This window comes from Gymnoscopelus braueri (genome assembly GCF_963280865.1).
Source record: "Gymnoscopelus braueri genome assembly, chromosome: 10".
In the NCBI taxonomy this organism is placed as follows: domain Eukaryota; kingdom Metazoa; phylum Chordata; class Actinopteri; order Myctophiformes; family Myctophidae; genus Gymnoscopelus; species Gymnoscopelus braueri.
The window spans coordinates 39,727,838-39,742,232 of NC_137611.1; the positions used below are offsets into that span (position 1 = coordinate 39,727,838).

Sequence of the window (14,395 nt, forward strand, 5' to 3'; positions counted from 1 at the left end):
TAATTGTATCAACATACTCCACCATACGGATTGGTTAAAAATAAAATGTTATTCAATAAAAGAAATATTTATGGATTGCAGCTTTAAATCTTACGGTCCTTACACGCTGCAGGCGTTCTCTTCATGCAATTCATTTAGATTTTCTTCTAGTTGTTGTTTGTGTCATAAGAACATCCACACAGAATGTGAATAAGGCGGTGATAACGCAAAGCAATCTTTTATTCGGAACAAGGTCGATTTTTCACAGTGAAAAAAGGCATCAACCTGTATGAATGACACATCAAACTACCGTACATGAATAGTTGTGATGCAAAATACTTGCTTTACACACAAAACACTTGCTTTACACAGCTTGTAGATCTGCTATTTTCAAATAGCTGATGCGTGTGTTAAAGTGCTCATGTGGCCCATAGTCGCTTCTTTTGGGCTGGTTTTCTTAGACCTGGTTGCTTGTTTCTCTCACAGAATCTGGCAACACTGCCCCCCGGTGTGTAAAGAACCAAATTGACCCAAATTGGCCCAGTGGTCATTTGCAGTTAGCAAATCTTACAAGACAAGATGGCATTTGCATCAATCCTAATTCCTGCTCCCAGAACCAGTGTTGCAGACTGTGGCTAGAAAATGGTACTTTTTCCTAAACTGTAAGAACTGGAAACAGCGAGAACAAAACAGGGGGAAATGTTTCTCAGACCTTCGATGCCTCTCTTGCCAGACACAAAAGCCTGCGAAATTGCTTGATTGCTTTCAAGTCTTGTGCTTTGGACCATCAACAGAGCGGTGAGTGAGTGCATCCCATTTATCGAAGGCTTTGTCTCTGCATATGATCTTGTTCACACAGCGCTCCAGAGCTAGCGACTAACTGAACATGTCTGGACAGATTTCGGCCCGGTCTGAATTTCCACTTTGCTTACAATTCCCGGGTATAATAACTCTTTAAAAATTGGGCATGCCGAAAGAGAAAAGGTTGAAATGGATCTATTTTATTCTCTGAACTCCCTTCATCGTAATGTTCTTCTCTCTTGCCCGTCCGAGCATTTCGACCATCACGGGGTCTGGCAGGGTCCAAAGACCAGTCAGCAGTACTCAGTACTCTCGATCATCTCCCTCCTTCCTTCCTCCCTCTCTCTCTCTCTCTTTCTCTCTCTGTCTCTCTCCCTCTGGTGAACATCAAAGTCAGTGTGGTCTGTTTCATGCTCTCTGCAGCCCATTACGGCTTAATGCTTCAAGAGGCTTCTTATACTGACTTCAGCACTTTAACAAGTCCAGCACGTTCAGTTGGTAGGCAAAACACGAGTACACAGACGCACTCACATCCGCACATGCACATAAAAATACGCTGCGTGCACATGTGCGACACAAGAAAAACGGGACCGTCAGGACAGCTATGGTGGCTTTTAACTGTCGTGGATTTATAAGCCAGGGCAGACAGCGAGACAGAAATAACTGTTGCTTTTATCCCGCGTGTGTGCGGGGGCAGGAGCCAGATGAATAGGGCCGTCAGTCACTCATGGGCCCATATGCCGACATTAACCTTCAAATGAGCCCGGGCTCCTCTTATCTCTGAGTCAGGTAATGAGAGCCATTCACTCTCACCAGCAGCGGGAGCCTTTTTTTCTATTGCTCCTCAAGAGAGGTGGACTACTGTTACTGTTGTATGGAGAGCTGGGCACAGCACTAGAGCCCGACCGATACCACGTTTGTGTGACCATGCAATGCCGATCCCCATTTTAGAGAGACCGCCGTTTACCGATATTTTGACCAATAGTTTGAGAACATTTATATTACTAGAGTCAGGGCCACTATGCGGGCCCTCACACCTACGTTGCACCGATATACCCATATATGGACGTCTCTGTATCTGGCAGTCCTTGTCCCTTTTATGCCCATATATGGAGATCCCTGATGTCATCAGTATATGCCCATATATGGGCATGCCCATTTTGTGCCCATATGGTAGATGGTGCATTTATATAGCACCTTTATCCAAGGCACTTTACAATGATTGTGCATTACATTCACCCATTCACACACACATTCATACAGAAATGGCGGAGGAAACCATGCAAGGCACCAACCAAATAAATAAATAAACACAAATTACTTTTTGGTAAGCCCCCCCAAAATAAAATCTACGAGCTCACAACCTGTCTGATCTCCTATAATGAATGACACGCCCAAAACATGGACGGCAGGTAGAAAATGGTTAAAGATCAGGACACACAGGTTGCAAAAATTCGCCTGTTGTGCCGATGTCGTCCAAAAACGTCAAATAACGGCTGATATATATCAGCCAAACCGACACATCAGTTTGGCAGCTCTGGCTCTGCACAGGACATAAGCTGAGATATAACGGTCTACAGCGATGATGACTGCCCAGAATAGTAGTGACCACACAGCAACGACAACAACGCCAGGGCTTAGCTCAAAACACATGGTAATTGCTGTTACAGTATATCGGGCAGAAACCTCTCATCTCCATATTCTAACTTTTTGTGTTTTTTTTTAACCCTTTAAGACCGGGAACGCATTATGTCATTTTTTAATTTGAACAAAAAAGCATTATTTTACACATTGGATATTCAAAAATAGCAGATCTACAAGCTCATAGCGCTATGAGCTTGTAGATCTGCTATTTTTGAAAAATCGTGAAAATGTGTGCAGATCTTTTAATATATATTCTTTTAAAGCGAACATTTTTAACTCAAATCTTTGCTTCTGGGGGTCCATGGAACTGGCGGCCAAATTCATATAATTTTGGGGGTCCTTGACATGAAAAAGTTTGAGAACCACTGATATAGAAACATACGTTTTTTCAGAAAACAGTTGGGATTTAGAAGACATTTGTAGAATCGGCTTCAGGTCTTAATGGGTTAAATGAACGCCCTACTTGATCAAACTACAGCGTCACACAAACGCATCAAAAGTAGCAGATCCACGAGTTTGTAGATCTGCTACTTTTGCTATTTTTGAATTTGAATCCTGAAAAGTAACAGTTTTGGACATAATGGGTTACTTTCCACCGACAGAGACGATATGCACAGGAGGGGGCGGGGCCCGTCCATTTGTGTGCAACGGGATCCCGTCCGTCCTAAAGACAGACAGGGGGTTATTTAGTATTGACCCCATGGTGTATTTTTGTGGGGAATATATTTCTGCAGTAGCCTATGTTGTTGTACTAGGTTTGTCTCAGATGGCCTCCGGGGAAATGTGCTGGCACTGGTTCTTACTATCTGTGTTTAACCTCTGTCTGCAGAGAGAGGCGCAGGGGGTCGCAGACACACGAGCAGCCATTATCATACCATTAGCCTCAGTCAAAGAGGTGACATTGAGCCACCCAGAGAGATTATCTACAGTGCATGCGTCTCTGTGGCTGCATGGGCGAGTATAGGTGGGTGCGTGCGTGTGCGTGTGTGTGTGTCTGTGCATGCGCACTTGTTAATGGTCAGTATTTACATACAGTATACATCTGTAATAAAACCTTGAACACACGCAAACCATCACCAAACATACACACACACACACACGCGCGCGCACACACCCGCAGAATGCACACCCACAGCCGTGCCCACACCAAATGTTGAAGCTATGCAACGCTACCATTAGCACAAATCAGAACATGCACATAATAACCCGTGCTCTCATTCATGCTGCTTGCACTCAGAATGTTCCCATAGTTTTCAGTGTGTGGGACCGATCAGCCCATGTTTCCAGCCACAGGGCAGTCTTTAGCTGACAACAGTTCCTAGCAGGCCTAAAACCCGTAGCGGCAAACCCACTGTATCATTAGCCAAACACTGGTTAGAGATGACACTTCAGTGCAAGAGAGAGAGAGAGAGGGAGAGAGAGAGAGAGAGAGAAATTCATGGTCCTTGCCTACAGTATAGCAACCAGCAATCAACAACAACACTGATACCGCATGGGAAAGGCAATGTGATTTACCAAAGTGTTACCAGGCGCGGTACAGAGAGGTCCAGGGTATGAGCTTGTCTTGTGGTTGCACAGTAACTTCACACTGCGCATACAAAACTCATCCACAGATAGTTACTCTATCAAACATGGGCTCGTATCTCTTCTCTAATCTCTCTCTCTCTCTCTCCCTCTCCCTCTGTCTCTCTCTACAGTATGTTTCGGAGATGATCATCAGAGAGATAAATGAAGAATGTCATCCCCCTCAAAGACAAACAGATCGTTAAGTCATCATGGCTGTAATGACGGGGTGGGACAGGGAGGGGGCAGCGCGGGGAGGAGACGGATGAGGCGCGCGAAAATCAATCACTGCGTCGCGGTAAACACTGACAAAAAATCTGTAGCCAAAAAAATGATCACATCTCGCAGGGCCAAAGCAAGGGGCCATTACACTCGTTCCGAGAGCATCAATCAGCTTGTGATTACTTGATTACTGACACACCACTCGTTATTTCTGTTCTATCGATACGGTTCCCATGTTCTGGTAAACACTGTCTCAACACAGTGACAACAGACTCTTCGTCTTCAGCCTCAACTGCTGTCCTTCCCTCCCTCGTAGCCTTTTCCTCCGGGGAAAGTGATCCATGCAGTAAAAAGAGGACGGGTCCAGATGCAAGCAGTATACAGCTGGGATTGTTTCATCTCTCAATAAGAAATGTCAAATAAAGGCACAGTGAATTATGACAACGGGTCTCAGATAGGGGAATATATGTTTCACTAAGGCAAGCATTGCAAGGAGCAATGCTCCTTGTCTAGAGCATTATTTGCATCCAAAGATCTAATTTAGTCGGATGTCGGACGATCTTGTCGATACGCGGCCGACGTTACCAGCTATGGCACGCTCCAGACACACCTCTATGGGGTCGTTGAGTCAGATTTCGTGATGGACTTTCCCAGCAATGGCAGGGGGGGGGCGGGGGGGAGAGAGAGAGAATGCATGTGTGCATGCATGTCACTGGCACGTGTCCAATGAAGCAATCGAAGCAATTGCTCCACTACAAAGAGTACATATCACACATTGTGAATTACACACGATCAAAGCCACGGTAAGAAATAATCACCACTAACCATGTTTTCTGACTAAGAAACAGAGAAAAATGTGTGCGCATGTTCACGCATGCAGTGTGCGTGCGTGTGCGTGCGTGCGTGCGTGCGTGCGTGCGTGCGTGCGTGCGTGCGTGTGTGTGTGTGTGTGTGATATTACTGGGATCACTACAGACAATTGCAGATGAATATTTTATATCCAGGAACAGTGGCGTGTCTAGGGGGTGGCACAGGCACCCCTGGATTCATATGGCCACCCCAGGTGCCACCCTATTACACATATTTTGGATTCAGAAATATACAGTACTCTGAGAGCGCAGACTGACCACTCTGACTGACCACTCTGACTGACCGCTCTGAAAACTGAAAGCCTGGTTTCCGAGCATCTGAATCTTTCTGTCAACAATGACGGTCAGACAAAGTCATTGCAAATAGCGATGGTTGTGGCTTCTTTGGTACTCTGCAGGACTAGAGTATTCAACACGCATATGCGTGTAACAAAACATGTGTACATAATCATGTTTACACATGGGATAAATTAACATTCATTTAATGCATTTCAAAAGATAAATATTGAAAATGACTTATAAATCAACTACTAATAAATAGTAATTAATTGATATTAGAGCACTACGAAGGCAGCACCAGAGCGCTCTGAAATTGGTGTAAATTCGAACATATTTACGAATGCATCCAAATAAGTGTATAGAGCACCGAAGTCTGACGTCACTGCCACTAGAGGGCACTGTTCCACGGGTTCGTGGCTTTATTTTTTGTGTTGAAATCCCCATGGGAATCTTAAATCACGTCATATAAGAACTCTGTTCCAAACATAAACACACCCACCCTGGTGTTTTTGTCAGGGGGTGGCTCTGCATCGTTTATGATGTTCATTCATATTTGATACAGCCTGTTTCTGGCGAAAATGGAATTAATTCTGCATTCAAAGTCTTAAGAACTACTTCTTCCGGGTCTGAAATCACTGTCCCCACAGCAGCAGCCACGTTCATGGAAAATCTCTTTGCTCTTTGAGTTGTTTGACTTGTGACCTAGTGTTTATATTGTGTTACTCTTTGGGTAAATGTGTACATTTACACCTTCAGTCGATGCTTCATATCCATATGAGTAAAAACGCCAGGGTGGTGTGTTTATTTTTGGAACACAGTTCTTATATGAAGCGATTTAAGATTCCCCAATGAGGATATCAATACAAAAAGTGAAGCCATGAACCTGCGGAAAGCGCCCTCTACTGGCAGTGACGTCAGGACTTCGGTGCTCTATGGTGCCACTCTATTGTGTTGCCATTTTTAAGCGTATTTACCTTTTAAATTAAACTTTAAATACAGGAATGTAAGACACTGTAATGTTAGTAATTAAATTGAGGCTTATATATGGGTAGAGAATACAAAAATGGTAATTAATGTCATTCGATATGTGTTCTCCTGCATTAATGTGTATGCGTACATGAGTCTGTGTGTGGGCACTCATACTTGACCCCCCCCCCCCTGCATGTGCCGCACTTGGTCCAGCCCAGTGAAAAAAGTCTGGACACGCCACTGTCCAGGAATTCTCATCAGAGACACTGTCAATTATTATCCCATGAACAAATTTCCCGCAAATCCACCCGACCAAATACTCTGGCTTTGACCCAGTCTTGTTTTTACTGTTTTCCCCCCAAAAGGGAAAACATGACAAAAGTGCATCAAGTGCGTTCAATGTGCAATGAACTGTGTCATAGCTTAACTGCATGAACCCTATAGCGTCCACATTCTGGGCATGTCATAAAAGTCAAACATTCAGCAAAAATAGCAGATCTAGAAGCTCACAATGTGTCGTGTCGCGACGTGTTGTGAGCTTGTAGATCTGTGTTTTTTGACAGAGACTTGGTGTAGAGGGTACCAAGGAGGGGACCAAGTATAGACCCCTGGGTTCCCCGTTCAACCAAGTATACAGTAAAGGATTTATTTAAGTGGTTAAAAACAAGGGCTCTAGAACCCGTTGTAGAATTTGGATGCAGCCACTGCCCTGCATGTTCTCCCACCCACACAGCATCCGTGTGGAAGGGGGTCAGCGCATGACCTTGAGTTGGGCCCAGCCAAGATACATTAGCCTGATCGAGAGCTGGCGTCTCACAGCGGGAAATGTTCCCCGTCCACATAATGTCAAGAATCATCCTCACCGTTCAGGTGGCTCATAATTTGGAGCGATAAATTAAGCTTTCATATTTTACAGAGGTGTTTAATGTGCCAGACTGCAGCGTATGAGCGGTTATTTATGTCCACGAGCCAAGAAGAGACATGGGAGAAAGAAATATTACCAATACAGTACATAGCCTGGTCCCCCCCTCTCCTCTCTACTCTGTTATGCACCAGATGGATATATGATGGAAATACTAGTGGTGGGGCTCTATGTATGGCAATGTCTGTGTGTCTATCCATTGGTCTTTCTGTCCGTCTGAAAGGGAACTTAGGTAACGCACATCGACTGGTGGGTGCTGGGCTAGAGAGGCTTCAGTTCAAAAAGGTAGAGCCTGCCCTGCACACCAAAGCAGATAAAAAATACTTATTTATTAGCTGACAAGGTTTCGATCCGTTCAGGTCATGTGAAAATGCACACCGGTGTGCATTTTCGATGACCTGAAGAAGATCCACAACCGATCGAAACGTTGTCAGCTAATAAAAACGTATCTTTTACCTGCTTTAGTGTGTAGGCTCTACCTTTCTGTCCATCTGCCCACCACTTTGATGCCAAACAAAAATATCTCGGATATCTATGGAATATGCTGTGCACGTTCAGGCTCCCCGGAGAATGAACACTAAACAGATTTTTGGTAAACCTGTGTCTTTTCCTCTAGTGCCACCCATGGGCCAAAATGTTCACTTGCACGCAAGCTATCTCAAAATATAATGGTTTGATTGCCATGTAACTTCCTGAGTGCTTTCATGCTCCCCTAGAGGATGAACCATAAACATTTGGGCGACCCCATGGCGTGGCCTCAAGCGGCAACCTCTGGCAAAAATGTCAACTTTGCACCCAAGATATCTCATAACCTAATGGGACAGATTGCAGAATGAACCCTACCGATTTTGGTAACCCCATGACCCTTCCTCTATAATACATGACACCCCCCCCCCTGCTCTCATTTTCTAATTTCGTTTTCAGTCCTAGAGAGCTCTAAGAACGACGATGTCAGGGGCTTTTAGACCGTTGGTTCTCAAAGTGGGGTCCGGGGACTCTCAGGGTCCTTGGGGGGGATACCAAGGGGTCCCCAGCAAAATGTGTTAATATACAGTAGCATCGCAATAATTCGAACCACTTTGACCTTTTATACTTTGGCTATTCAAAAATAGCAGATCTACAAGCTCATAGCGCGGCACCGAGTGCCGCGCTATGAGCTTGTAGATCTACTATTTTATTTATTTTAATTTTTTTTGTGCAAACCTTTGATATATATATATTTTTTAAGCGAACATTTTTAACTAAAATCTTTGCTTCTGGGGGTCCTCCTGATACAAAATATTTTGAGACGGGGGTCCGCGGCAAAATACATATCATTTTGGGGGTCCTTGACATGAAAAAGTTTGAGAAGAACCACTGTTTTAGACCATTAGCCTTGTATTACATTACTTGTACTTTCTGGCTGTCATTAATGGCCAGTCCCGCATGTCATACAAATTGCAGTTGCACATTGTTCATTTTCTCATACATAGTTTTTGTCCTATGTTTCATGTTCTTGCACGTTGACCAAAACAAATTCCTGTGTGTTTTTGTACTTACGGGCAACAAAGTGTTTCTGAGTTCTTGCACCTTTTTTTTTTCTTCAACATTCTTTCTCTCTCTCTCTTATCTCCTTTTGACCCTCCCTGCCTCTCTGTCATCGCTTTACCTGCGTCGCTCATCTCTCTCTTGATTTTCTTTCATTTCTCCATCTGTCTCCCCTGTCTTGTCTGTCTCTGGGCTTTCTCTTTTCCTAACAGGCATTGGCAAGCATTGACCTGAGACTTGAGTGCACTGCATGCCATTGATTGAAACGGGAGGAATAGCGCTGGTGTCACGACAGAGACAGATCTGTTCCTCGACGCTTTATGGATTACAGACGTTTGGAAGAAAGAGGGTTGTCGAAGGGGACCAGCACTGGCGCTAATTCTGTCAATTGATTTATACTGTATGGTTAATCAACTTGATTAGGAGTGTCCCATTACTTCAAGGCCCTCTCTAGCTTATGATGTATGGCGTAGTGACACTAGCTAACAGTTTCATCACATTACTGTCCCACCCTCAAATCATATAAGCTCGCTCATTTCCTATCAGTGTAATCGCTGGGAAGGATCTATGTCTTTTGCACTGGAAGTCACTCTTGAGGGGGGATTCCCCTTTGGGTTAGCTATAGATGTTTAAGTTTCCAATGCAGGAGGCCCTGGTTTGAATCCAAGTGGTTACACATGAATGGGTACAGTTATAAGCATGCTGGGAACCACAGAAAAAATATTTGTTTTAGTGTTTTAACTCAATTAGATCAGGTGAATAAATACCACTGAATTCTGGCCTTTAAAATCATCAAACAAATTATACTGGCGATAGGAGAGTATACAGAGTTTATCCTGCCCTTTCACCTTGGCAAACACTATAACATTATATTCCTTGAAACTGGGAAATTATGGAAACATGTGGTGACTGGAATATGTTCTGGGGGACATGGTTCCCTGAACTGGAATTGATAGTTGTCATTAAAATTCAAACAAAAAAATGCAAACACTGATTTCACATCATAGGCCTTCGATTAAGGAGTTTTGTTTCCACGACGAGTCATTTTTGAAGAATGCTAACGTTCTCTATACGCTGGCATAGCCTACATATATATAGGAATAACATTATGTGCAGTCTTAAATCGACCATTATTTCCCTTTCAGCTGTGTCTAGGCGAGTGGTTCTGTAAATATGCATGGTCATGGTCTCACTCCTTGTTAACGTATGTACTATACTGTAACTGTAGACCTGCAAGCGTGTGTGTGTGTGTGTGTGTGTGTGTGTGTGTGTGTGTGTGTGTGTGTGTGTGTGTGTGTGTGTGTGTGTGTGTGGTGGTGGGGGCATGTGTGTGTGTGTGTGTGTGTGTGTGTGTGTGTGTGTGTGTGTGTGTGTGTGTGTGTGTGTGTGTGTGTGTGTGTGTGTGTGTGTGTGTGTGTGTGTGTGTGTGTGTGTGTGTGGGTGGTGGGTGCATGTGTGTGTGTGTGTGTGTGTGTGTATGGTTTGTGTATGTACATGTGCGAGGGCTGTGCACGGAATTCCAGGGAAGGCACATATGTAATCATCTGAGCTGCAGACTGGCTTGTGACTGCGTCTATGAAAAGCCCCCTCTGACATCAGACCATGGCACACAGTATGCAACATCATATTTGCACGGTTACGCCGCGTGGTCAAGTGACCGCCTGTTCATTTCCAAGGGAGACCTTGGAAATAACAGACATTTAGAGAGAAAAAAAATAAGAAGAAAAAAACAGGAAAGGAAGGCGGCAGCTTATAGAATATCTTAGCTGAATAAAAAAAAGAGTGAAAGAAATAACGAGGAATGGCCAGTATAGGTACATTCAGGCATGAGAGTTTTAAAGACACAAACTGTTTGATAGGGACAAAAGCTGTCATAGGCTATATCCATACCATCTATGTCAGTGGTTCTCAAAGTGCGGTCCAGGGACCCTCAGGGTTCCTTGAGGGGATTCCAAATGGACCCTTACAGGTATGTAACTCTGAGAGTCTCAGGACTGTAGGACAGGACCCCCATAATTCTCAGAGTTATGGGGGTCCTTGAAATTTAAAAGTTTGAGAACTGCTGATCTATATCATCTCTTCATTTTTTTTTCAAAGGGGTCTTAAAAGATCTACAGTAGCTCCACATGAGCTCTTGTCTGGAAAGTTGATACATAAGGAAATACAGCCCACCACTCAAATAGAGCACATCAATTAAATGTTTCATGAAAACTAAACTGATGGAAAGTACTGAAAATTGGAAATACACCAGGAAAGTAAAAAAAATTGTACTTAAGTACAGTACTTGAGTAAACGTACTTAGTTACTTCACACCAGCTGGTTCTATCTGGAATCTGATGTTGCAGGTGCAACGTTGGGGCAGACATACAGTCTTGGATAGGCTCCATGCACAGCAGCCATAATAGTATCACTTCCTTCACAGGTGTTACCAATGATACTAATGAAGACTCTGTTCCGTTTAAAGTAGCACAGAGGTTCTCAGACTTTTTTAATTTCCACGACTCACCATAACTCTGAGTGTACAAGTGGACCCGAAAGGGTCCAATTGGTTCAATTTGTACACTCTCAGAGTTACACACCCGTAAGGGACTATTTGGCACCCCCTCAAGGAACCATTAGGGTCCCTGTCAGGGTCTAAAATTGGGGTTCAGGGACTCCCTGAACCCCAATTTTAGACCCACTGGTGTAGCAGAGTGTTTCGTGAGCCAGCATGACACAACATCAGCACCCTGACTCTGTTTGACCAAGAATGGAACAGAACCTTCATTAGTACCATTGGAAACACCTGTGAATTTCTTCTTATAGAGCCTATTGGGTCCAGCAGTATGAGTGGAGTGTGCGCACACACAGCAACACACCACCACGGACACGCAATGTGAAAACACAACATTCAGCCTCTTGTCTTGCTTACCTGAGATCTCAGTCTGTGGGACGCCTTCCAGAGGAAATCCTTTACCGCTGTAAAACTGTCTGATATCCGAACAGCTCCGGGCTTTGCTCGTCCCCTTGTCCCCGTTAACGGCCGGTGTCGCCGCCGCCAGTGCGCACAGAACCAGAGCCGTTTGGAGCAAGTAGGCATCCATCCTGTGTGTGAAGCTTAATGATCAGCCCAAACTAACTGCTAAAATCCCGTCCGATGAAGGAAAGCTCGAGTCCTTAAACAGCTTTCCACCCACTGGCTGTGCTGTCCCTTCAGACAGTAGCCCGTATACTGTGATGATGATGATGTCGTTGACCGTTAACTATCCTTATCGGACAGTTCTCTCTCCCCCGGTTCCCTTCGGTGATCGGTCTGGTGGTGGGTGTCCGCGCACGGAGTGTCAGCCGCACACACACACAGTACATACACACGCACACGCACACAGATCAGATCACTGCTCCCGTTTATTCCGAGCGTTGAATTGTGTCCCAAATAAACCGGTGGCCTCTCTTGATCTGCGCGCCGGGGGTCTTAATAAAAGGTGGTGGTCCCGTCCGTTGAGGGTTTTAATTGAATGGCTTTTACCTATACAGGAAAGCAACAGAGGGGAAAAAGGAGATATGGGTTACTTACACACATTGACCAAAAATAATTCAACTCAAGTGCAAAAATAGCATTAGGGCTGACGCCGTGCTGTCTGGATTGCTGTCTATGGTGTTCTGTCGCATGCCTACCCCGGCAATGACAGCTCTGCTCCCGGGATCGCTTTAAGGGGGCGCACTGGTCTTTAGAACAGCAGCTAGAAGCCCCTCCAGGTTCTGTTCAGGTCTGTCTACCGCACGACGGGACGATGCTGTCCCAGCTCTGCCATTCGGTGGAATGAGGAGGAGGAGGAGGAGGCGGAGAGAGAGAGAGAGAGAGAGACGGAGGGAGAGGGGAAGGGAGAGAGAGAGAACGAGAGAGGGGAATGGGTAGAGAGAGAGAGAGAGAGAGAGAGAGAGAGAGAGAGAGAGGGAGAGAGAGGGAGGGAGGGAGGGAGGGAGAGATAGTGAGAGGGGGAGAGATAGATGGATTGAGGGAGGGAGAGGAAGAGAGGTATAGGCAGGGAGAGGGAGCTACTGCAGGAAAGCTCAGCTTCCACATGAAGTTTTCCCCAGACTTTAAATATACATATTTTGTATTATGTATTTTTTTTAAATTAATGTTTTTCTTCACATTGTTTTAGAATAAGTCTCTTTTTTTCTAACCCTGTCCAAATGGATGGGCCTTAATGAATAGGAATGTGTTATGTTCTGTCTTTTCTATTCTACTGTAGAATAGACAATATTGTGGTCCAGTCTGTGAGCTGGGTCTGACTCTGGGTGAAAGAATGCACACTATGTGACCTGACATCTTGATGACTACAGGCCAGATGTCACAGGTGGACAGGGGCGTGTCTCTGACCTCAGGTTCTTGCCCGCCAATCACGGCCCGCTGTTAGGTGCCTGACATCCAATCAGCAGCCACTGTACATGTGCATGCGCCATCACTCCTCGACATGCAATTAAACCAGCCGACAAGCTGCTACCTGCCCAGTGCAGTGCAGTTTACAGTTTACCTGTCCATGTGAATATCTTCATTGTGTGTGTGTGTGTGTGTGTGTGTGTGTGTGTGTGTGTGTGTGTGTGTGTGTGTGTGTGTGTGTGTGTGTGTGTGTGTGTGTGTGTGTGTGTGTGTGTGTGTGTGTGTGTGTGTGTTAATGTGTGTTTGTTATCACCTTTTTCAGCTTGATACACATTTATCTTTTTCTTTCTATAACTTTTGGGCAGAATGACTCTTTATATGGTTATGTAAGTTTGAGGTCCATGTATTTTAATGTGTTCCAGACTCTTTAACAATGCAGTGCATCTGTCACCTCTGAGCAGCTGTTCTTAATTTTTAGCAGACTACTGTAAATATCTTCTCACCTCTGCTTTTTGTGAAGAATCTCTGCTCTACAACTCTGGTAATAACATCGTAAAAAGTGCTGTATATGGTCTCTATCCGCCGTATATCCTGTCCTTTTGAGGCCAGGGTGTTGCTATCCTTGGTGTTGTTGAGTGCAAACCTCATACAGTACCTCCAGAAGTGATGAAAAGGAAAGTGATGAAAATGCTCTCATTGAAAAAATGAGAGCCTATAAGACTTGTGTAACACCAATAATGTGACTTATCAATAATTTTGCAGCCATTTCACTTTCCCCCTCACAATATTACATACCAGGACTAGTGTTTAAGTCATGGCACTAAACGGGTCAAATCTCCAGAAGAGCACTGGTGTGTCCTTGTGTCTATCTATCTGTGCACGTCCACATCCGCCCACGTCCTTGTGTCCTTGTGTCAGATCTATACAGTACATAATTGGGCAAACGTTTCTTTTTTTCCCTTGGATTCCTTGTGTGATTCAAGGAAGCTTTTTTAGAAGGAAGGGATACCAACGTCATTTTCTCTATCCAGCAATTCCATTCGTCCCATTGGGTGGCAGACTCATACCGGAAGTTCGGTGAAATAACATTGGAGTCTATGTGAGCCGGCTGGACAGCTTATGAACAAACACTATTTCTGAACGATTAAGACCTTTATAAAATACTCGGTCCAGGAAAATAAAAGAAGACATATCACACATTGTTTTCTGCTGTGTTGCTTTTCGATGTGTACACTGTATAATTTTATAGAGGTAAGG

At 44.5% G+C, this 14,395-nt stretch overlaps 1 protein-coding gene across 1 annotated transcript in view; it reads right to left on the reverse strand.

The window, feature by feature from the left end:
• gpc1b (glypican 1b) overlaps positions 1–12,562 on the reverse strand; it is a 118,141-nt gene extending 105,579 nt beyond the window's left edge. Inside the window, exons 1-2 of the mRNA XM_080440727.1 lie at positions 12,430–12,562; positions 11,687–12,280 (exon numbers count right to left, since the gene is read on the reverse strand). Coding sequence (XP_080296853.1) covers positions 11,687–11,858 — 172 coding nt within the window. The 5' untranslated portion in view covers positions 11,859–12,280; positions 12,430–12,562. The remainder of the gene's footprint in view (positions 1–11,686; positions 12,281–12,429) is intronic.
• Positions 12,563–14,395: the final 1,833 nt, after the last annotated feature.